At 37.9% G+C, this 25,841-nt stretch overlaps 1 protein-coding gene and 1 pseudogene across 2 annotated transcripts in view; both read right to left on the bottom strand.

Moving 5' to 3' along the window:
- The window catches only part of P3h2 (prolyl 3-hydroxylase 2), a 145,790-nt gene extending 135,985 nt beyond the window's left edge, over positions 1 to 9,805 (bottom strand). Inside the window, exon 1 of one of the 2 annotated variants that reach the window (XM_020153956.2) lies at positions 9,079 to 9,805. In XM_020153956.2, the coding sequence (XP_020009545.2) occupies positions 9,079 to 9,543 (465 nt within the window). In that variant the 5' untranslated portion in view covers positions 9,544 to 9,805. Of the gene's footprint in view, positions 1 to 9,023; positions 9,045 to 9,078 lie in introns of those variants that run through there. The other variant, XM_074073537.1, reaches the window with a different exon arrangement.
- An 11,894-nt stretch (positions 9,806 to 21,699) lies between these two features.
- On the bottom strand, positions 21,700 to 21,790 carry LOC141423531 (U2 spliceosomal RNA; annotated as a pseudogene).
- Between the last annotated feature and the right edge of the window lie 4,051 nt (positions 21,791 to 25,841).

Below are 25,841 nucleotides of genomic sequence, written 5' to 3'. Positions count from 1 at the left end.
TGAACTGTCACTGCATAGCCAACCAAACAGGAATTGTTCTGGTTCTCAGCTGAAAGATTCTTATTATAGTTCAGAGCACATTTTGTCCCTCAATAGACTGTGGTCCCCTTAAAAGCAGGGAGTGTCCCATTCAACTTTCCTAGATCCAGCACCTATAGAGAAGGTTATATCTCAAATGACTCAATAAATTCTTTAATTTCTGGTTAGGAAGGCAGCATAATTTGATGTAAATTAAGTTAACAATTTTGTGGGATTCTTTCTCTGTTCTTTGTTTTGTATATTTATGTTTTGGAGGGGGGTCATGTCATTTGTTCAATACTCAACACTGTACATTTGCAATCAACCCCTTAAGGGGATTCTTTACTATAATCACTGAGGTTCTGCTGCACCGGGCTTTACCAGAGTAGAAGTGTCTTAACAAAGTATGAGACTAGGGTGACTCAAGAAAGACCAACGTACAGAGATGCAGACATTTGAGTGTACAACCACTAAGTTTTGTTTTGTAAAAGCTCCTTTCAGCCTGAGACACTGTCTGGACTTTGACTGTTCTTGGTTTCCTTTAATTATTTATTACCTCTCTCCATTCTTTAGGCATTCTTTAGTCTCTCTCTCTCTCTCTTTCTCTCTCTCTCTCTTTCTCATTCTCTTCCTCTTTGTAATTTCTTCTTTCCTCTGATCTCTTTTATTTTCACCACTTTCCAGACCTCTAGAAGTTGGCAGTTTTGACTTCAGTCAAGCTGCTTCCTAAGGTAATGTGTGATACAGAACTAACCTCAAGAAACTTAAGAGTTATAATTGAATACTTATAAAATACTTAAAAATGACTGGTTTGGATGCTTTCCAAGTTGAATGAGAAATATATTAACTCTGAAGTTTAGCATTCACAACTAAGTTGTGTTAGTTTATATGCTAAAGCAATTTGTTCTGTCATGCGGGGACAATTAGTAGGAAACAAAAGCCAGATTCATTTGACTTTTTGTGCAAAGTCAACTGTTTTACCCATGAAGGACCAGTTATGGGATATAAGCTCAGTGCTTTGAATCTAGAGGAGAGAGGCTCTATTTCCAGTGGATTTTCCCTCATAAAATATGTCAACATTGTTCATAAGTATCATGACTTGTTAGCAGACAGGCTGTCATCTATTATATATTTCAGAAACTTGAATTATACTTCTCATAACTTTAATGTGAAGTCATCTTAAACATGGTTATATGTTTACATCAGTGGCTCTCAATCAGGTGATTTTGATCTCCACGGAAAATTTTCCAATGTATGGGGACATTTCTTGTTATTGTATCTTGCAAGTGGGGTGAGGTCATCCCATAGTCAAAGGCCAGAGATGTTGTTAACCATCCTGATATGCTCAGGAAAACTTGCCCCAACAAAGAATTATTCATCCCCAAATATCAAGAAGCCAAGGTTGAGAAACCCTGTCTTACATGCTTACTGAGTATAATTAAACACCTGGTAATCCTGTAGAAACGATTGACTGTGAAATACCCCCAACTGGCATTTATGAATGCCATGTATTAGAATCCAACATTAATCCCAAATTCAATCTTAACAATATTATTAAGAAACAGCACATTCTCATAGGGAAATAATCTTTATGGTCTGCTGGATTTGATACTATAATTTAAGATAAGTTTTTTATAAACAGCTAAATATGGGTTGAAGCCAATGCTCCTGTGTTGATCTCTCCATGCAAGACTATTGATCTTGGCAGTTAAAGCCAAGCATTTATCAATCAAGCAAGAATAATAAATTAATATTGGCACAATTAACTTTCCTGTACTTCCAGGTTTGTTAGCAGTTGCTTTGGTTTGTATTTATTTATTTTATTATATCCTTTTTATCCGTCCCTTTCCAATGCAATTACACTAATCTCCAGTAGTGCTCTGTTACTTGAACAAAAACTGAATCCATTATTGCAAATAATGAATTCCAGCAGGGTCATTATGTCAGGCCTGAACTTCTGGAAATTCTGACATCTTATATCTTCTTTTTCTGGATGTTATTTCCTTGTTTCCTTTCCAAAGACTATTCTTTGCTTAATTCATTTTCGTTAAGCTTACTAGGGAATAGCACTGACCCAGGTTGCATTTGTGAGTATTTTTTTCTCCGAAGTAGTAAAAACAGTAGTGAAAAGAATAACACTGTATAATGAGATGGCAGCTTTTATTTTCAGGGAATCTTTCATCTAGCAAATAATGTAAATGCATACTATGTTTGTCTTTTGAATTTTGTTGAGTTTGTATTTTCAGTGTAGCTTTTAGAAATGGTATCAATGGCAGTGTCACAAAGGTAGGAATCAGAGTCCTTGGATTCTAATCCTGGCTTTTCCATTAAATTACTGGATAAATTTGTGCAGCTCAATTCTCTTTGAGGATTTATTTTTCTTCTGTAAAATGGGATGGTTGGAATTCTAGTGTTTCATGAATGTGCCAAGGTACAGCTGCAGAAAGATAAGAAGATGAAAGAGAAGGAGGAGGAATACTTTTTTCTATCTAATCACAAGGACTTTACTTCAACACATTTTATGCAGAAGTGCACTGCAGCGTTCATCTTTGCATCAAAAACCACTATTTGAAAGCTAGCATGAGCCCTTCTAGACTAGCCCGTTTTAACATCACTTTCTCCACGTAATCTACTTTTAGTTCTTCTTACTCGCCACTTGAATGTGACTTTTCCTTTCTTATGAACTTTCGTGGAGAGGCAGAATTTTAGAAAGCACTCCAGGTCATCTAATTTGACTCTTTACCTGATGCATGAAGTCTTAGCATAAATAATACCCTTGACAACTTCAGTATAAGAATCACAGAGCTGGAGGAACCTAAATAATTAAGCTGGTCCACCTTTACACTTCACAGAAAGTTGGAAGAAGTTCAGAGAGATAAAAAGAACTTCTTGAAATGGTTACTTCCCCTATGGTTCAGTTACTTTCCTTATCATTAATGAAATAGCTAGGAACACAATAAAAATACTCCTCTCATTTAAATCAGGAGTAGTACTTTCCCTTTGGGGGCTTGTACTATAAACATGTGCTGTTTTAAATCCTGTGTATTAGATATGAGGGTTTGGGCCCTATTTTGGCAAGGATCCTACAAATAGCAACCAAAGGCAATGCCACAAATGTGGGAGAGAATCTGGTTTCTTGAACTCTAATCCAAGTTCTATTTTAATTGCATTAAATTTTGGCAACTCACATCAAATTTTAGGCTTTATTTTTCCATCTGTAAAAATGGGATGGATAAAGTACTAATACTCTATGAATATGAGAGGGAGCAGTCACAGAAAGAAGGGAACTGGAGGAGAATAGCTTCCTCCAACCCATGCCCAAGTACAGCACACATGAGGAAATAAGACCTAAAAGAGAATTTCAAGGAAGAAGATGCTCATGATTTGTCATCAAGCTAGAACCAGAAACTTAACTTCACCTCTACCATTATCTTCTTTTCTTTTTCTCTAATGATCACCTTAGTCCTCTTCTTTTAAATGTACTTTCACTGTATAGATCACCAATGCAATGAAGGGTAGGACTGAGAAAAAGTAGGAAAATAAGTACAGAAAACTATCCATCACAGTAAAGCAGAATGGAGTGTGGCCAAGTGAGATCAGCTCCTTCCAACAGTAGTCTGCAGTCCTCTTCAATACTAAAAACAGAAAGTCACACACACTAGTCATACTATGCAGAAAGATGACCCCAAATCATCCTGTTAAAATGTGTCTGAGCCATTTGGCAAATGATGACCAGGTCTGGTAGAAATTAGATAGCTAGGAAGTCAGACAGCAGGAAAGGAGGGATGAATTAAAAGACAGAAAAAGAATTATAGAAGAAAGCTGAGTGGAAAAAAAGACAGGAAAAATTATTGTTCCTAATGAGAAATGCAAAATTTTCCACCAGACAACTGTGACTCTTGGCTGAATGACTTATGTATCATGTGAATGAAAAGGCAGGGTGGAGGGGGCAGTCCAGGTGGGTGTGCCTTGTGTCTGCTCTGCCTCGGAAAGCAATGGTTCATTGCAGGTCTCACTGCATCACTGATTCACCAGATGGCCCCTCTGGGGCAGCCATGCCCTCTACCCAGAGTCTGGAAAGAACACAAATTTGTAAGTTAGAATACCTACATTCCAGATCTGGCTTGCTTGCTCACCCTCCTTGATTTGTCAATGTGAGGCCAGCACCAGCATCTGTTAAGTGACAGGGATAGATTTCTTTCTTATCTTTGAGGGGCCTTCAAGCCACAACATCATTCCTTCCCTTTCTACATCACATTACGTAAACAAAATATTTATCCCTCTTTCTCACTCCTACTTCACTGCTCCAAAGCAATCATTTGCATTGAAGATGTTCTCTTGGAATGTTTTTTAACCCTTGGATCTCTGAAATCCACAGTTCACTCTACTCTTCAGTACTACACTGTTTGCAGTGTTTCCCTCGTCGAACTGAGTTTTTAGCCTCTGCGGCTCTAAGTATTTGTAAGGGGTGAATGAATGTCTGGTAAAGAGCTGAACAGCCTTCTCATGGACAACCCCATGAGGAAACAATGTGATTCTAGCACAAGAGACCTAGGAACTAGCCAGACAATGAATTTCCCAGGTTTCCTTCCTAAAGAGCGGGACAGAAAGATGGTGACTAATGCATTTTGATGAATCAAGCACAAAAAAAGACTTAATTATTATACAGAGAAAAAAAAAGCCTCATCTTCTAAGGAAATAAATAGTACTTTCTGAATGGCTATGTCAAGAAGGCAAAATCACCCTCCTATTTGAAACAATTGAGGACAAAATGGTAAAGAGATACAAATAGGTAAAGAGATATAAACATGAGATTTATTCCAATCCAACTGGACCTATAGGATGTAGTTGTTGTCAAGGTTTTCAATTTTTCTTTGAAGGCATTCATTCTAGAAAAAGAAAGCAGCCAATAAAGCAGAATTAAAATGAGGAATTAAGGAGAGCTGATGTTTTCCCCTTTCTATTACCCACTACAATAATAGATCATGGTCAAGATAAAAGGATTTTAAGAAGATGACTCTAGAAGGGAGAAAGAATTGCTGAAATTAATTACATTTCCTTTTTCCCACCCCTTTAATCCTGAGAAGAAAAACAAAGGTCAAATGGTACAAACCACTAACTCAAGAACAAAACATTCAGAGGAAAGTTTGTTTTAAGTCAAATAAACAGCACTACTTTGTTGTTTTTTGGAAACATAGGAGAAAAAAATGTGGTCAAATCATTTTTGATTATCCAGGACACAGATAAAAAAGAAAAAAATATCTCTTACATTTGCTTAATTTCCACAAAACTCTTTCCCAACAATATTTCATGTACAGAGAACCAAGCTGTTGTTCACTCAACAAGTACAGAGTAAGCATCTACCGCTACCTTTCCCTATTTAAGGTATTTGGAGTGAATATGGTTGCTGATGACCCAACTCAGACGTACATCCTAAATGTCTAATTTTAAGTCAAATTTTAATGCCCCACAGGTTAATAATAATCATGCATCTGATAATTGTCTAGATCTGAGAATCCTTACTTTAGGAGATGCAAAAATAACTAAGATAGTTCTTGATTTCAGGGTGCTTACATAATTGATAGCGAACATACCAATTTTTAAAAATAAAGTTAAAAATGAAAAGAAATGACTGAAGAGGAACAAATTACCTGCTCTAAGCATTCAGAAAAGGGAGAAATGATGGGCCAGTGGGAGTTGTGAAGGGAATAACAAGACCTCACATAAGTAGGCATATTTGTGTTAGGATAGTTATGATTTTAACATACAAAAGTAGAGGAAGAAAATTTTACTATTATAACTAATAATAATAATAAACTAAACCAGGAATGGTGGCACACACCTGTGATACCAGTTCTCTGGAGGCTAAGGCAGGAAAATTGAGTATTCAGGCCAACCTGGGCTACTTAGCAAGATCCTGTCTCAAAAATAACTACCTAAATAAATAAACTATGACGGTTGCTGAACACTTTATATCAATCATCTTTTAAACTAAACCTCAACCAAGAAAGTAGTTCTAATATTCCCCTATTTTGCAGATGGGAAAACTAACACTCAGAAGGCTTATGTAATTTGCTCTTAGACTTGAATATCTGATTTATCCTATTCTAAATACTACATGCTTCCTAAGAAGAATAAACAAGGCCAAGTGATACAAATAGGTCAGACATAAGACAATGCATCCATCGTTTCCTTTGGCTAGAAAGTGGCAGAGTTGTGGGAGATAAGACTGGGAAAGATAAGGGGAAGTGAGGCTGTGGATGCCTCACTGTGGGTGCCTTAAGACATTTGGACTCTATATAGTACCAAGGGAAAACCACTGAAGTTTCTCATCAAAGAATGCTTCAGCAACAGCTGTCTTAGGTTTTGCATGAATCATGAATTATATCTTACAATCTGAAATGATAAAAATCACCTTGCCTTTACACAAGAAAGTGTGGCAAGGAACCAGATGGAACTACTGTCTCAAAGCTGTTCAGACAAATTCCTAACATGCCAGGTCTCACTGAAGAGTAGAAGAATCAAGGAATATTCTAAACAGCAGTAACAAAGAGAAATGAAGGGAGTGCCTGTGACCCCACAGGATAAGGGCCTACTCATTCCTGGAGCTGTCCAAATCTGGCATAAGGATAACCTTAGGGAATGCAGCTTTCTCCTGAAACCTGAGACTATCACATAGGCCTGGGATCAGTGATCAGCAGAGTCCAGACTCCTGACTCCCAGTCCTATGCTCATTTCACCAAATCGTGTTGGTCTGCCACTAAATATGTGACACTGACCAAGCCCCTTCCCCTTTCTGAGCATCTTTTTCCTCATCTGTGAAAAGAGAATTTTAAGTCAATGGATTTGAAATTTTAGAATTGTCAATGGGTCTTCCTCTTCAACACACACATAAAAGATCTGCCTCCCTTGGAAGCTACGCCTCCTGAGAGCTTCTGCAGTTTATAAACCTTCCTGCTGAGAATAGTTGTACTTCCTTAGCTCTGTGAAGACTTCCAGTCTTCACTGCATTTGATCTGACCTAGGATTATATTTCTAACTGGATTACTGATGTCAAAAGTAACTCAATAACACAAGGGGTCATGATCATATCCAGACACAAACAAGGAATGCCTCATCTTACCAGTGAATGAATACCTCAGAAGTCAGAGCCTGAGGAAGTATGCATGTGAGTACATACACATGTGTGTTTATGAATAAAAACTCCTAGAAGACAAGCAAATACTAAAACTGTAGAGTTATCAAGGGGAAAGGGTAGGAAAGAACCATGATGCATCTTTTAGATATTAACAAACTCCAACCATCACAAACAAAATCTCAAAGTGGTAAAAATATTTCCTTCATGAGAGAATATCAGTTATGTAGATTCAAGAAACTTTGCCTGTCAGAGTGGAGGTGAAGTAGGGAGAAGATGAAAGTCTTGCTCTGTTCTCAGAAACACTGCTGATGGTACAGAAAGGCACGTACAAAGCTGACTATTTTTGAAGGAACTTCTTAAACATCATTGGTTCATAAGAAAATGCCCAGTGGTTCACTCACAGAGGTGACCATTTGTGACTTGTTCTTATAACCAATGTACAGCGAATGTTTGAAGCCTGTTAAACCTAAGACTTTACCTTCTATGACCTCCAAGCAGGGAACGGGAGCAGGAGATGACTGATATATGATAATATTAACAGTAAAGCAAACATAATTATAGAACAAATTACCCCACATATTAACAGTTACCTCATGGTAATTTATTTTTAAAGTACCAAACATGAATATTCATTCCTTCCCTGGATCTAAGAAAGCAAAATCTGTCCAACATATGTGACTGAACCATCAGCAAGATGGCTAGTCTCACATCTGAGACACCTGGGTGGACCATGCTACAGCAACCATGCTGAAGAACCACCCACATTCTGCATTGGGAGCTATCTTTGCTGTCAGGTACTCAAGATCCCCTCTGTCCAGAAATGACTGATTTCTGGAAGACCACAAAATACTACGCCACTCATTTAAAAGGAGCCACGAATTATGCTTAATACATGCCTTAGCAAATCCAGCAGAAGACAGAGGTGAGCAGAAGGCAAGAACTAGAGAAGATGCTTCTTCCTCATTATCTGACCAAGGCACTAGTCTAGTGAACCTTAGTTAAGCACTCTGGAGTTTCACCTTTCTGGGAGTTGTAAACCTGAAAGTCCTATCACTTGTAATGGCAGAAACTTTGTAGCCTGAGCTGATAGGCATTTGGAGGTCTGAACATGGTATGTATTTTTATCTCCTTGGAAATGTAGCCTGGTCCATTTGCCAGCACTACCAACCAACCAGAGGTGCCACTTCTCCAACAGCTCTAGAAACGATCATGATATATTGACTTAGAAAGCCAGAAGGTGGAAAAAGAGTGTGAATTCAGAGCAACATGGTAAAGTAGGGGTGGGAGTTGAAGAACTCATTCTAAATTCTTTTCTGAAGCATCCAGATAAATCTTCAAAATTGTGGTAAATATGCCATTTTACACTGAAAACCTCACGACCCTAACTTCAGGAAAATTAAGTACACAAAAATAAAACCAGAAAGCACTAGGTATCTGATGCAGATACAAACCTCCAGGACTAGAAGCCCTCTATCAAATGAGAAAAAGTCGGCCTTGTAGATTCTTTCAGTGAGGCTGCCTCACACATCCTCATCTCCAAGTGTACTTTATCTGTCACCTTTGATCTTTACTTTTTTGTAGGTGAAGAGAAAAGAAACAACTCTGTTTATGATCAGGTCTACTTTTAATTCTGCTACCTTGAGGGTAATCTATGCAAAATTTAAGGGAAAAAGGTGTAGATCACAGTGTAGGAGAAGTGAGGGAGAGAAGTCAAAGAGAGATGAGGATGGACCCTGCCCAAGTTCGTCCATCTACTCTTGGGTACATGAGTTCGGTCCACCCGAGGTCTAGCTTCAGAAACATGAAAAGAGTATTAAAGGGCAGAGCAAGGAACATCGAGATGAGTGCAGCAGTAGGGAGAGCGCACCTAAGGGCCCACCGGGGATGGTAGTTGTGGAAAGGCGCGCACTCTGGGTAGGTACCTTGAGGTAGGCCCGCTGCAGGTAGTTGTAGGGTACTCTGCGCTGGAAGTCGCTGCGCACATCCTCGCTGACTCGGTGTCTGGACTCGGGTCCTCCGAGGCGCTGGGTCTCGCAGCTGCGGTAGCAGCGCGCCCGCTCCAGCAAGGCGCGGAAGAAAGGCAGCTCGGCCCCGGGACCGGCCCCGGGGGGCGCGAGCGGGCGGCGTGCGACACAGTGGCGGGCACAGCGCGTGCGGATCTCCCGCAGGCGCCGGTGGCTGCGCAGCGCCGCTTCCAAGTCGCGCACTGCTTGCTCGTAATCCCCGCTGTAATAGGCAGCCACGCCGCTGGCGTAGAGCAGGTCGAAGGGCTGCAGAGGCCCGCGTTCAGGCTCCAAATCCTGGCGCCGGCTGTCCGGGGGACCGCCCCACAGCGGCGGCGGTAGCAGCAGCAGCAGCAGCAGGGACGTCCAGATGCGCTCCCGCATCCTCTGCGGCAGAGAGGCGCTGGGCGGCCACGCTCCGAGACGGCTCCGCGGCACCTCGCGTCCCGGCCCCTGTCCCACCTTCACGGGCTAGCTCGCGGGTACCGCAGAGATCTGGCTCGCCGACAGCCCCAGGTGACTGCTGGCGCTCCGCGGACCTAAAAGGCCGAGGTTCTGCCGGCCAGCCGCTCTTAAAGGGACGCCCACAGCTCACACGCTCCTCCTGCTGCCGAGCCTCCGCAAGCCGCGCTCCCAGGCGCTCTGAAGCAGCTGCGGGGCTGCACACTCAATTGCCAGCCAGAGAGCTAGCGCCACTTGAGGCCAACCCAGGACAAGGAGCTTTACACGTGGGTTCTTTCCTAGGTTGCAGAAGTGGATTTTATTTCTTCGTTTTTTAGACATGAAGAAAATCCAGCTTAATGATTTCATTTTCTGGAATCTACATGGATGGCCTTGTAGTTTGTAAGTCCTTTACCGTCAGATGAAGCCCAAAGCTCCATCTCAGGCTTTGTGTAAAGCACTAGAGGGACCCTAAATCTAGTTGAGGAAGTTTGAAAAGAAAAGCGGTTTGCCCAAGTTTATACACGTGAAAGTAGCAAAGGAAGGACTCAACTCCGAGCCTTTGGAATCAGTTTCCTTTTTCTTGCCTTCTTAGCCCACTGTGTGTGCATGTGAGTTCTTGCATTGCAACAGAGGACTGGGGCAGGGAAAGAAAAATTAAGATCCTGCCTTTTCTGTGAGGACCTTGGCATGGGACACAGAGAACTCCTGGAGGAAGGTGAAGCTGTGCTTCCGCCTTTGCCAATGTTCCAGCTATGTGACCTTGTGCAAGTGAGCCTCAGTTTCTTTATTTTAAAGCAGCTAAACGCCCAACATGTAAAATTGTATGCAGATATAAATTCTTATCGTAAGAATTGAACAAAGAAGCAACTTAATAAATCCAGTGCCCCAGGACTTAAGCAATGAACATCAATCGAGGAACTGGAAAGGTGACAGAAATAACTGCCGGACTGCAAGGAGCTAGCTGGAGGCTTTCCTGTTCCTCTGCTTCTCCTCTTTGTAAATACCTTCTTAGCCAAGGTGTTCCCCACTTTTCTGTCCCTTGGATCATTGCTCTCAGAATAATGTGTGCAAGAAGATGTGCTAAATAAACCCTGGACTCCAGCCTGTTTCCCCACGGGGAGGGGGGAGGGCATCCCATTTGTCTCCTGTTGCATGCAGGAATCTTCACCATAGTCTTTTGGCCTCTGGAATGGTGCACAGTAGAGGACAGGCAATGCGAAAGAACCACAGGTATCATCTAGTGTATTTGAATTTCCCAAAGAAGGTTTTTGTAATGAATCACCACTGTGCTGAGAAGGTTGCCAGATAGTCATAGTCATTCCTTCATTCATGTCTTTAGATTTCACCATCTGGCCACCAACAGCTCTAGCTGGAGAATTTCAAGAGAAACTGAATCTTGTTCATATTATTTTTTCCACCAATCCTCACTAATGTGTCTAAGTCATCTCATTCCACTGATGGAAAAGCTCCAGTTTGGAGCCAAATGTACACTGGATGCCTTGGATGCACAATGTTCCAGAATTAGCACTTGGGTCATCTGCCCAGACTTTTTGTCTAGAGATTGTCTCTGTTTCAGGTAAGACTCTGGAGTCTAGATTTATTAATCCACTTGTGAAAGAGTTTAAAGCACATTAGGGTAGGAAAAACTGCCGTGGGATTATAACAAAGTGCCAGGGTGTTTGTGATATTTCATTTCTACTTCCAGAGATATTTCTTTCATATGTGACAATTAAATTCATATCTTTGAACACTTACCTTCAATATGCGTATTATATGGAAAGAACAGATGATTAAGCAAATGTCTTGTTTATCTCCGGGGAGCTCACAGTGTTGTCCTGTTGATATGTAGGACTATAATACAGTGTGAGAATATGGTACATACTGGGTTAAGTTCAACATGCCATGGGAATGCAGGCACTGAAACAATGGCCTCTGGAGGGAAACTTAGGGGAAATATTGACACCAGTGCAGAATAAAAGCCTTTGGACTATAGTTATACAAACATCTGGCTATGGCCTTTCAAGCTTCCTGCCTGCCCTTCTATCTTGTTTCCTTTGGCACAATCTGAAACCATTTAGTTAGCACCTCAGCTTTTCTGAATGTTGCAATGATCTGACAAACTTACCTGGTTCTTGCTCTGAGAGATTCTGATTCAGTTGGTTTGAGGTATGACCTGGCCACCGGGATTTTTTAAAAGTTTCTGAGGTAATTCTAAGATAAAGCCAAGGTCGGGATGGGTGTGGTGGCTCACATCTCTAATCCCAGTTACTCAGGAGGCAGAGATCACGAGGATCACAATTTGCAGCCAACCTAGGCAAAAAGTTAGTAAGATCTAGCTCAACAAACAAGCTGGACATGGTGGGGACATGATTATAATCTCAGCCACTCAGGAGGCACAGGCAGACGGACCACAGTCCCAAGTGTACCAGGGCAAAAACACAAGAGCTTATTTAAAAAAATAACCCAAAACAAAAATGACTAGAGGCATGACTCAAGAGAGAGGACACTTGCCTAGCAAGCAAAGGCCCTGAGTTCAAACCTCAATACTGTCAGGAAGGAAGGGAGAGAGGGAGGGAGGAAGGAAGGAAGGAAGGAAGGAAGGAAGGAAGGAAGGAAGGAAGGAAGGAAGGAAGGAAGGAAGGAAGAAAGAGAAGATAAAGCTAAGGTTGAGACCCACTGATCTGAAAATGTCTCACGATAAAAAAACAAATGTCTGTAAATTGGGCTTCCAGGTGCTGTGAGAGATTGATGAGTCTGAGATTTGGAAGTAGGTAAAACTTTTGCCATCCCTCAGATCAGCTTTCCACAAGGCCTATCTAATTTGCCTTTTGAGGCTGATCACGTCAAAAGGAGCATGACCATATAGTGCAGAGAATTTAATTCCCTGATATGCTCTACCCAACAGTAACTTCTGTGTGGAAAAACACAGTCCTCCAATGGTCTCTTGCACTCCTGAACTGCTTGCTGGGTATGTCAAGAACATACTTAGCTGGGCCATTTCTCAGACAACAAACTAGAACCCATCTCAGAGTTCCTGATTCACCAAATCTATTGTGAAAAATTTGCATGTGTCTCACTATGTAATCCATTCTGTTCCCAAACTTCCAATATATTCCAGGCTGGCCTCATATTCACAATCTTCCCAGATCAGTTTACCAAGTGCTGGATTATTGATACTACCATACATGTCCCAAATTTGCATTTAAAACAAGTTCCTTGCTGATACTGATGCACTTTGTACAGGAACCATCTTTCATTGTCCAATTCCTTATGAATAGTGGTTCTCAAACTTTGTTGTTTTATCAAAAACCCAATCAAAAAAGAAAACTATTTAGGTCCTAGCATTTCAAAGTAAAATCGAGTGTGGACCTTTATGTTTTTACTAAGTTCTCAGGGATTCTTATATTCTCCCAAATTTAGGAACCAGTGCTTTAGTGACTTAATGCAGTAATTCTCAAATGGGGATGATAGTAGCCAGCCAGAGACATTTGACAATGTCCAGAGATATTTTTGATTATCAGCTAGGTAGTGGGAAAGGGAAATAGTCACACTATTGCTGTCTAATGAGTAGAAGCAAGGGACGATGTTAGCCATCCTATAATATACAGGACAAGCCACACACAAGAAGGAATTATAGCCCTAAGTATTAATATCAATACTGCCAAAGTTGAACTTGAACCCTGGAACAGAACATAATTTGGTACTGTAAACTTTGTTTAAGTTCCCTTATACAAATGAGGAGGATTAGACTTACAGGTCACTTGAGTAAGCAGTAGCAGGAGAAAAATGCTTAATTTTATGCACTGAAATATAAATCACATATGCTAAATGTCATTTATATTTTCGTGAATTCCGTTCTTTAGAAGAGAAAAGAAGTACATGAAAATAAGAAAGAAAGAAACTGTTAAGAAGAGAACTGTTGGAAACATAAGATGCTGAAATTTCTACCAAGATAGGTATGAACTGGGAGCTGAAATTTCACTTTTGTTCCCAATTCCTTACAAATTCAAAGGACAGACAAAGCCCAGGAGAGCCAATTCAAAAGCTTTAAAAGGGATTCCATCGTTTCCTTTTTTATTATATTAGGAATGTATCTTGACAGAAGCCTGAATTTCCTTTTGACTTCTGTTTACAAGTCAACAACATTATTACAGCAGCTTGCATTAGGGAACTATCAGCAGAAAGGGATTCAGAAAGAGAAGATCTTCACACACTTCTTAGTTTCCCCAAATCTTTTGGATTTTTTAGAGCTGATTTGTCCCCTTTTTAAATCTGTATGGAAGAACAGAAAGTATACTCAGACTTGAGCAGTAGATTTAATCAACACTTTCCATAAGCAAATCTGATATTCATTTATTTTGATCACGTGTAACCAGGGCTTTTACTTGCCACAAACATCTTTGACTCCTTTGAAATGAAAGAAATAATTCTCACTGTGCAACAACCCAACCCGTGTTCAGCTGCTGTTGATGCTGGCGACAAGGAAAGCTGTTTTGAAGACTTTTTTTCTTAGCCAAATAGGGTCATCTGAAGACTTTTTTTCTTTAAATAAGCCATTATGAGTCAAGCCACCAACAATCTGTCAACATAAGAGAAGAAAAAGGCCTCTCTAGAGAAAGAGGTTTTTTTTTTAGAAAAATTAATATTTAACTAACATTTAAAATCAAACAGGGGCTGCTGCATTCCAGGACTGGCTGTTCCTTTCAGTATTTTAAATAACTCTGCCCTGTGCTTACCTTAATGCTAGACTAAGCTTTAAAATTCCAGCTCAAACGAAACATGCAAGCACTCTGTCCTCACATTCATATTATAGACACATTCTAACTTCATCCCTTGGGGAGACTCACATTTTGTTCAACAACAACAAAAAGAGGTAGATAGGTAATAAGCAATGCCAATTATCCCCAAAATAATATTAGCCCAAAACACCATTCATAGTGAAATCCAAAGACTGGATATTATGCCAATTCTTTTCTCAAACTTTAAGTCACTTAACTTTCAAGAGTCCATTTGAATAAGGCAATAGTGCTGTGGTTTTCCCAATGAGAAACCGAGGCTTGTAAAGGAGAAGTGACTTGCCCAACACCACATTTGCAAATGATCAAGCCCAAACTGAAGCCTATACTTAGTCATTTCACTGATGTGTTATACTGCCTCCTTCTAGGTCTAAATCTTCATAGCTTCTGTCAAAATTCTCTTTTGATTTAACTTGTACAGACCACATTTTTTCTTAATCACTAGTTTTGTTTCACATGCATATTCAGCCAGAGTTACAGCCTCATGAAATAATTCTGCAAAATGAATATGACAAGATATGTGTGTCTTTGTGTAGCCATATGTATTGGACAAAGACCAAATATGACTGTGAACTCAACTTGATAGGTCACATATAATATGTATTAAAATAGTCATGACAACAGAAATAAATACCTGTGAATTCATTCCCACACAAGAGATGGCAGATCACTGCATGGATGTAAAAAACAAACAAATGAACAAAGAGGAACAAAGCAACAACAAATTGTCTGTCAGAAATTCTGGGATTGTAAGTGAGCAGAGTATGGTACATGCAAGGAGCAATCTGTCATCCTAAGATAAACTCTCATACCCTGTCCACTTTTGAGACTCCCTTCCTATCTCCATATCTGCACTCTTTCTAACAGGGACTCAAACCACATTTTCATTTTCAGTTCTGCTACAGGCTGTAGGGACTGAGTCTGGCTCTAGTCACCCAGCAGTTCAAGGAGACTTTGTGTCATCATGAAGAAGGCTCCATTGCCCTATTCCTCTGTTCTGCTTTTGAAGGAAAAGATAAATATCCAAATATTACTTTTATTGCTAAAAAGTAGGTTTCAGGAGCATAGATTTTAATCTGCAGTGAATGGTCTTCCTATTATTTATGCCATCCACAAGTCAAACTTACCTGCCTTCCCAGGCCAAGCTAAAGAAGCATGAAGCATTCCTTAGAAGTTCCTCCTTGAGATAGTTAAAGAAAATGAAGGTTCCTCTTCAACATAAGCAGAATAATTGTCACTGAATTTCCTCTGAAATTTCCTTGTTCCAAAAACCAATTCCTGTTTATAGCCATTAGAAGCATTAGTAATGCCATTTAGCCTGAACTAGCACCTAGCTCTTGCTAACAGACTCTTTAAGGGTAAGCTTCATCTCTCTGTTAGGCATCCTTCTGTCTCTGCAGAAAGCCCCCTTGATCTTGACTGCTTTGCCATTGGACACCTGCATTTCATCCTACTTGTATATCCTAAGTCTGCTCATCAAAGTTCTGTCCTATTGTCAAGACTTTTCCTCTGGATCTTGAAACAGTGCTCCCAAGCTACACTGGACATGCCTAAGCAAGATTTGCTGGTGTGATTATTTCTCTGGCCTCAGTTTCATGGGGAAAGGATAGAGCAGCCCACTTCAAAAGAATTATATCTTAAATATATGCTGCTGTACTTTTTGCAATTTTTAGATCTAGATAGAAATCCAAACACAGAAAGTACAAGAATAAATGTAAAGATATTACTTGACTGATAGAGAATTTACATTAAATTCCTTCGTAGCTTTAAACTTTCATCTTTGTTCAGGTTCAAGTAAAATTAGTTGAAGTTACTAAGCTAAAAACACTTCATAATTATATTTGATCTTGGGAGATGGGGAAGACATATTTTTATATAAACATCACAAGTGAAGAAATGAAAAGTAAAAAGTTTTTTTTTTTTTTTTAAGTTCACAGAACAAATAGAGAGTTGTGACTTGAGTCTGAACCCAGAGCCTCCTTTTCTGAGGATTTCTTCCTTCTCCTGTTTGGGTCACCAGACAAGACTTTCTCCTGCCAACAGGAGGTCTGTTCTAGTCAACTTCTCTAGCCATCTTCTGAAAGGCTCCAAACTCATCCTATGGTGGGATTACAAAAAATTAAAAACTGCCAAATATTAGGGCAGTAAGTCATAGCAGCTAAGTCCACGTGAATTCTAGTGCTATTTCTCTCATTATTCTAGGCTTCTTTGCCACCATTTATCATCATTTTCAACTTTTTTTTTTTTTTTTTTACTTTGGCCAGCAAAGTTCACAATGTGACTGTGATACAATATGCACTAGCACTGAGTGTCCCTACCTGGCTTTACATAGCTGCTTCTCTGGATAGCATCTAGAAGGGCCTTTCCTAAGAATGTTGAGCTTCCTCTTCTGTTCTCTAATGCCAGTAGCCCACCCCAACTGCAGGAGGATGAGGTCCCTCCATGTCCCAGGACGGCCATAATCCTTCCCTACTAATGGCCTCAGAAATCTAGCACATTAATGAGGAGCCTTGTCTGTGGTGAATCTGGAATAAATTGCTTTTGGGATAATACAATATAAATTTTACTTTAAATCCATCCATACATCCATACATCCATAATATTACTGTCTTATCCTTTATCCAAATCCTATTTGTTGTCACACAGATTAACAACTAATATAACTTACTATCCAAGAATAATGAGTAATTTGCTATCAAAGAATATATATATATATATATATTTTTTTTTTGAATGAGAGAGAAAAAGTTGGAAAAGAAAGAGAACAGTCTTGCTTTGCTTTTGAATAAAGAAATATGTCTTAAATTCACTCTGCAGGAATTTCCAATTATTTAATAAGTCTTAATGATCAAAATAAAATCATCAAACTGAAGTACCAGGTATATGCACCATTAAAATAGCTTACTTTGAAAAAATCATTTATTGTAATGACTTGTGCAAAGATGATTTTTAAAAGTCACTGACATAAGTTGGCTTTCTTAAGTAGGTTCGAGAGTACCATTGAAAACCTTGTTTATTATAAAATGTGTTTACTAAACAAACATGTTTTTTTTCTGGAGATGATCAAAGGTAAGCTCAGCTTTCTCTGACTTACCATAAAATTCTAAAGTAGCAGAATTTTATATTGTATCTCCTCCCTTTTAATGTTTACTGAAATTAGATCAATAATGCATGCATAAAGTCTCATATAATAAAAATAGAAACAGACCAGGTGAAGCTATTTTCATCCTCATCCTCCAGTCACCTTTCTCTCCTCACAGGTAACCTTGGCACATCTTTTTCATTCCTCTCTGTACACATGTGTCTTTGTGTGTGTGTGTGTGTGCATTAATTATGTTTCTATGAATAACATATCAATTACCAATTGCTGCCACAAACCTTAGTGTCTTAAAATAACAAACATTTATCATTACACACATCTTCTGAGAGTGTGGAATCCAAGAGTCATTAAGCCCCTGCTGCAAAATAGATTACTTTTGCTTATTGTTGTGACTTCAAATAATTGATTCAAACAAAAATGGTAGAACCCATGAAACTCACCAGTGTGACTCTGCTGGAGAACTCCTCACTCATCTTACATATGTGAATGTTTTAAATTCTGACTTCAGTGCTCGTTTTTACTCTCCTGAAAATAGATTCCAGCTTCTTGATTCCTGACTGATTACCTGTTTAGCATCAATCAAGCTGTCCAGGTCCACTCCTGCTGTGCTCACTTTCAAACTTCTCCAGAGCAGTATTTCACCAGGTACATTTTGCCCAAGTGAAAATTTATTCAATGACAGGAACTAATGATCATCATTTCCTTAACTTCTCAGAAAGAAAGAATTTTGTCAGATCTCAGCACTGTCTACATTCTAGCAAAGAATATTTAGATAAGTGAAAAAAATAAATTTGTATGTCAAAAGAGATGTGCACACACTATGGAAAAAAATCAGAACATTTTAGATCTGGTCTGGTTCTGCCACAAACTAGTTTTGTAACCTTGAGCAAGGCACTTCTCTCAGTAAAGGAAGGTATGGAAGTCAACCTTTGAGATCCCTTCCAGCTCTCTAATCTTTCATTAAAAAAAAAAAAAAAAAAAACATTGTTACCACATTTCTAAAGGTCCCCAAAGCAATGTTACCCTTCTCCCTACTTCAGTCTCTGGGATAAAGTAAAAGGTTAGTTCCCAAGTAAATTTCTTAGTTCTCCCTAGGGCAATTAAAATGTCTCGGTTTACTCAGAGCATGCTGCTTTTGCCCGGAAATATCAGCTGAGTGCGGGAGGCTGTGGTTGTTGTTTTGCGCCAACCAGTAGCATAGTAACCATTTTCGGGCAATGCTGAATTGATCCATAGGCCCTGGATCCCTGGGAAGCTCCCCCACTTCAGTCTGTCCAGCATGTGTTCTCCTTTTGTCTCTCTGCCTTTACCCACAGGAAAGAAGAATCTTGAAGAGAATCAAGAACAGAGGGAAAATAAAGAAGAGAGGCACAAATACCTTACAGTCCCACCTTATGTAGTAAATAGACAGGCAAACACCTAGACAAAGTGATGAAGCAGCTCACCTGAAAAAAAGAAAGAATTGGCCAAACCAATACCTTCACTTCTCTATTCTGTAGACTCTGATCCTCCTTACCACTCTGTCTCTTAGAAAAACTTAGAATGCAAATAGTAAACCAGTCTGGGCCAACTTACTCTGAGAAGAAGGGGATATTTTATATTTAAAAATGAATTGAGCCAGATGCTGGTAGGTCATGCCTATTATACTTGCTACTTAGGAGGCTGAGATCAGTAAGACCTTGGTTCAAGGCCAGCCTGAGTAAATAGTTCACAAGACCCAATCTCCGAAATAACCAGAGCAAAATGGATTGGAGTTGTGGCTCAAGTGGTAAAGCTCCTTCTTTGCAATTGTGAAACCCTGAATTCAAACCCCAATCCCATCAAAAGAAAAAAAAGGGGGGGTGGTACTGAATTAACTCCAAACCTCTCAAACTTTTAATCACTACTTTGAGGTACTGTAGAAAAATATATAGGTATGCTTAAGAACTTTGTAGGTGACTTTACTTTCACTAATGCATATTGTATTTATAAATTCTCTATATTTCCCCCTGCTTCAATCCTACATACTTGCAAGAAAAGATTGGTCAGTAACTTGACATTCTACTTCTGAAGGACTGCTATACCACAAAAGTAGTTATAAGTTGATTTGTTAAAATGAAATGGAAGAAATGTAGTTTATTTCCTTCCAAGTGGACACCATGGGGGTGCTACATACTGATCACAGCGATGATACCAATGTTTTGGGAAGAACTTGTACAGAGAATTTTAATATATTATATAGTCAAAGCTAAATTTTTATCCAAAAAATGGCCTACCTTGATTTATTTTCCCTAATCAACTTTAGGTGACATTTAGGTGTTTCCTAAAGTCAACTGCACTTGAAAATATAACTTGTTAAAAATAATGCAGTGACTAAAGCCAATCTTCTAAAGAATGAAAAGCTGTCTTTTTGATTCATGAATAACCACTTGATTTGTAACAATTATACTTGTTTGTAAAAATAGCATTGTTTTAATTTCTGTAACACTCAATCATTTTCAAAGCCTTTCCACAAGTATAAAATGATAGTGATACAGCAGTTGCCTCCCCACCTGGTCTGGTGTCCTGTTGATTCCCCAAACAAAGGCATTGGGTTATGTTGCAAAGCAGGGTAATTCAAAATCGTGTTTGTCCCTCCTTTGCTTTGCCACATCATATCTCTGACATTATTTAAAACATTGCTTAGGAGGAAACAATTTCATTAAATACACAGTCTGGAGACATTCTCTGCACTCCAGAGTTTACTGGACTTTGAATAGAAACTTAATGAAATAAATGTTAAATTTTGAGTCACTGTTGAAGGTCTTTCTGTATCTCTCCCTCCCCCTTCATTCCTGATATACCCACAAGAAAACAAGAGACTAAATTTCACACTGTGCATCTGAAAGACTGCCAAACCTCAAATTCTGTCACACAAAATTTGAAATTCCCCAGAGATCTGCTTCTGTATTGCAGAAAAACAGATAAGAAGAGATGAAAATGGAATCTTACTCTTATATTACATTCACGAATTCAATTTAATTGGGAAAACATATGACCCCTCTTTTAGAACATTATGTCATGATTAACTAAGGCTTCTGTTAAGTTGAGATAAAAATATTATGTATTCATTTTTCCTCAGTGACTTTCCTTTTAAGAGGGCCTTTCATCTGACATTTTAAGAATGGAACAATTTAACTGGATTGTGTATTTATTTATAATCTCTGTTCCTTTTCCCATGAGTATAGGTCAAAATTTCTCAGATTTTCCTGATAATGAAAGAGGTCATGACCTGAGGATTTGGTTTATCTCAAATTCCACAGTGAAATCTGGAATAAAGTCAGTGAATGAGATTCAGTGGCTAGCTTCCTAGTTAGCCAGAGTACAAAACCTCCTACTACCATACTTGTCCAAACTTCCCACTAATCTCTTTTTCTCTAAAACTATACAAGACCTACCATCCAAAAGGAATGTTGAAAAAGCTATCCATGAGCACATCAACAGTGACAAAAGCTTGAAATGCCAAGCTCAAGATTCTCTAGGCTCAGAGAAACTTTAAAGATCATTTCAGCTAAAGAATCCCAAAGCCTAGATTGGAAAGTGACTTGGTGACTTGTTGCTATATAAACATGTAGTAATTTGATGGCTGAATGAACATAAAAATCACACCTTTGGTGGTAAGGCTCTTTTTGTGTAGGAACTGACTTTATATCTTCCTTGATGATTTATTTAAAATTTTGTGTACACATTTTATATGACCATACACAATTTGTGTGCTCCTTGGAGCTGGCCTAGAGCACTTGAAAAGTTTTAGACCCTGTGCTCCCACCTCAGCCAGAGCTCTTGGATTCTATCTTTACATAATATATTAGAAAAGCAATAAGATGTTACTGCTTTGAAACTTTGTAAACCCTCTTGAAATATGCTACACATACAATATATCTAATAAAATCATAGGCAGGAGAAGACTTTCTGACCAAGAAAACATGCAAAATTCTCAAGTGTCCAAAGTTGAAAACATCAATGTGGTTCAACTGCAGAAGTCTTTAGAGTTGCTTTTGCTCTTACTTTCCATTGCATTTGCAGTGTGCTCAGATTTCCATGGGGGAGGTTCTTTTCATTTACATCTAGGCTACAGATCAAGATGACCTGACCAAGAAAAAACAAAAACTGAAAAATCTCAAGCAAACTGTGATCTAGCGATAGAGTATGAAGTAGAATCTAAACAAGGTGGAAATTAAAAGAGGGTTAAGGATGGGCTCTGAGCAGTAATTTATATAGAAGAGACAATTTGATACTACACTTGATCTTAGCCAAAAGGCCGAGAAGCGATAGAAGAGACAATTTGAGAAGCTTGGAAAGGCAAAAACAGAGCCACAGGCAGATCTAAGTAAGTAGCCCATTGGACACGAGAGAAATTTGGAAATATTTCTTTATTTAAGCTCCTTTCCTAAATATTATTTATCCTTTCTTAGTCTTCCCCATATCATTAAATCTATCAATATCCATCTAATTGCTCAAAAGTACTCAAAATTATTCTTGAGATTTATATTTCCTCATAATTAATAGCTTAATGCTCCACACTGTTCATTCAAAATTAAAGATGTGGGTAGGGAGTGTAGCTCATTGTAGCTCAGTTGTAGAACATTTGCCTTGCATGCAAGAGTCCTTAGGTTCAATCCCCAGCACTGCAAAATAAACAAACAAATAAATAGATAAATATTTTCAATCCACTCCCTTTCTAATGTAGGCCTCCACTCTAGAGCAAACTAACATAATCTCTCACTTGAAAAAAATTGCAAATTGCAATTGCATTCTCCTAAGTCTACTAGCTTCTATTCTCATCCCTTTTATTTTTTTTTTTTGCCATACAACAACAAAAATGGTATATTAACAAAAATATCCTAGAGTTAATAGATGATTCTTTTAGTTTGCAGGATATAAGTCTATAAAAATCTGTTGCTTTCTTATATACCAGCAATGAACAAATGGAAATTAAAATAAAAAATAAAAGCCATTTATGTTAGCACCCTAATAAATAAAATAATTAGACATAAATCTAACAAAATAGGCACAACGTATTAAGAAAAGATCTATAAGACATAATAAAGAACTAATAAAAGAATAGAAGAAATAATAAAAGAATCAAATAAATGAAAAGATGTCTGTGTTTATTAGTAGGAAGACTCATTGTCGTCAAGATTGCATCTTTAGATGCAATTCCAATGAGAACACCAACAGGTATTTTAGAGATATTGGCAGACCAGTTCTCAAACTCATATGAGAAGGTTAAAAGAACCAAAAGAGCCAACACAATATTGAAGAAGAACAGACTTGGAGACACCCTTCAACACCACTGCTTGCTATAAAGCCATAGTAATAATGAATGTGAGCAACTGGTGGGAGAGTAAACACAGGAACCAATAAAAAAGAAAATAGACTCTAGAATTAGACACATATAAATATAGTCACCTTATCTTTGACATTGATTCAAAGGCAGTATAATGAAGAAAGATTATTTTCAAGACATAATGCTAGAGCAACTAGATACCCATATGCCAAAAAAAAAAAAAAGATTCTAGACACAGATCTTACACCCTTTGCAAAAATTAACTCAAAATGGATTACATATCTAAAAGTAAAAATAAATAAGTAGACAATATGGAAAAAAATGGATGAGTTTTTGGATGATTTTTTTTATATAGCACTAAGAGTATGATTATGAAAAAAGTATTAATAAACTTACTTCACTAAAATTAAAAAATTTTAATTTTTTAAAGTGCCTGTGAAAGGCACTTTCAAAGAACAAAGAAATGAACCACATCTGTGAGAAAATTTTTTAAATGCTCTGTCCTATAAAGGACAGATATACAAAAATACACAACAAACTCTTAAAATTTAACTGTAAGGTCACAAAAAATATACTTTTCTTATTGCTAAATAATCTTTTCTCCCTTTAACTTAATAGACATTTCACCAAAGAGATACATAGATATCAAATAAGTGTATGAAAAGATGTAACACATAATAGTATATTAACATGTTCAAATCAAAACAACAATGACATACCACTAAATATCTATTAGGATGTCCAAAATCTAGAACACTGACAACACCACATGCTGATAAGATTTGTTGTTGGTAGAAATGCAGAATAGAACACCACTTTGGAAGAAAGCTTGGCAACTTCTGACAAAACTAAGCATATTCTTACCATATGATCCAGCAAATGTACTCTTTGGTACTTACCCAATGTCCACACAAAATCCACATACAGATGTTAACAGAAGCTTTATTTATAAATTCCAAAACAATCAAGATGTTCCTCAGTAGGAGTACAGATAAATTCTGATACATCCAGTTAATGGAATATTATCCAGTGCTAAAATTAAATGTTATCAAGTCATAAAAAAATATGACTAAAAATAGGTCTTACATATTGAAGGGCACTAATCTAAAAAGGATAAAAACTGTGTCTTGCCAACAAATTCATTCTGTACAAAGTGTGAACTATGGAGAGTAAAAGCTCAGCTGTTGTCAGGAGTTGGAAGGAAGGAGAGATGAATAGGTAGACCACAGAGGATTTTTATGTCAATAAAGTATACTCTGTAATAACTACAATGATGGATATTTGTCCAAATACATAGGTTGTACCAGAGTACCAAGAGTGAACCACAATGCAAACTTTGGATGTCAGGTGATAATGACATATTAATTTAGATTAATCAATTGTGACAAATATGCCACCCTAGTGGGAGATAGATGGCGAAGGCCATGCATACATTGACACAAGGAATATATGGGGAAATCTGTACCTTTCTCTCAATTTTGGTGTGAATCTAATATTACACTAAAAATAAGCTACATAAAGAAGGCCTACAGCTTTATAGGATCTTAGTGTGGCAACTTATTTAAGATGGTCTTAAAAACTTAATTTGAAAAGTGTTGTCTGAAAAATAGTTGTTACATATTGGTGAAATGTAAAGTGAATGAAACAGAAGGAGTACTCATGAAAATAACCAGAGGGTAGTATGTACATTATTTTGTGTTCAGAAAATTAGATTTGAGAATTTTGGGAGTAAAATATCTTTTTTTGCCATGAGCTTACCAGATACTTCAGAATCTGTTAACCTACCATTTAAAAAATTATAGAACATAAGGACAAGTCCATTGAAATCATCAGTAATTTCAAGTTAATTAATCATAAAATGGAACTTAGAAGAATGTTGCTGGTAATTTTATGAACTTGAAAATAGAAAGTCTTGTAATAATTTTTGCACAGGCCCTCAAATTTATTTTGGGGTTGGTGGTGTAGCTCAGTAGTAGAGTGGGTGCTTAGTAGTTCTGAGACCCTGTAGATTTTAATTCTTAGCACCAAAAATGTAAAACTTAGGAAAACTGATTAATGTTCATGAAAATGCACTCAAAATAATCTTCTGATAGTTGATAACCAATGTAAATGACTTCATTTTATCTTAATATATATGAATGTTTGTTTTATTCTTAAGATCAAAGAGGTTAATTTTTAAAAATAAGTTTTGAATAAGCTACTATTGGTTTATAAGGAAGCCATTGGTGATGAATAAGCAAACATTTCAAAATTTCTTAAAATGTGAGTATTAACATGTAATTGCTTGTTTTAAAAAACTTCACTGATTTCCTTCAGAAGTTAAAGTAAAATGTATAATCTTTACTTTTTTTCGACAAGGTTATACATGATTTAGTCCATGCTAAACTGAGCTTTGCATTTTGTAAATATTTACCTACTTACTACCTTTTAATGTTAGTGAATGACTTTCAGTTTCTTAATCTTGCCCAGACTTTTCTGACCTCAGATCCATTCTCATGATACTGTTTTTATTAGAAATCTTCTCTCTCCTTCAGATGTACCTCTGAACACCATCTTCTAGATATTTTTTTTGCTTTCTACTTTCATGTTTCTTTATGGCTCTGACCATGACCATTTATTTTTGTTTGATTTTCATCTTTCTCTTTATGTACCTCTAGGCTCCATAAAGACAAAAATCCGGTACTTTTTTCACTGATGTGGACCCAGAAACTAGAACAGAATCAGTATTATCAATTCACTAACAAACTGAAAGAATCAATGAATAAAGAAATAAAGTAAATAGAAAGGTAACAAATATTCAGCTGACACGCACCCTGAGAATGTCAAGGAAAGCCTTTTTAGCCTCAATAGCCTCTGTAGCTTTGTTCCATTTATTTTCATCATTTCTTGTAGGTGCAAGAGGAAAAAATTAAATCCAGTCACTTGATATCACCTCATATAGTGGAAATCAACTCTTGTCATTTCTGAATATTTTATCTTTAGTACAATTCTTTTTTTCTTTCTGTGCTTTTGGGAATTAAACCTAGAGCTTCCT

Source organism: Castor canadensis, chromosome 5 (assembly GCF_047511655.1).
Source record: "Castor canadensis chromosome 5, mCasCan1.hap1v2, whole genome shotgun sequence".
Lineage (NCBI taxonomy): Eukaryota > Metazoa > Chordata > Mammalia > Rodentia > Castoridae > Castor > Castor canadensis.
This window is presented reverse-complemented; position numbering and strand designations above follow the sequence as displayed.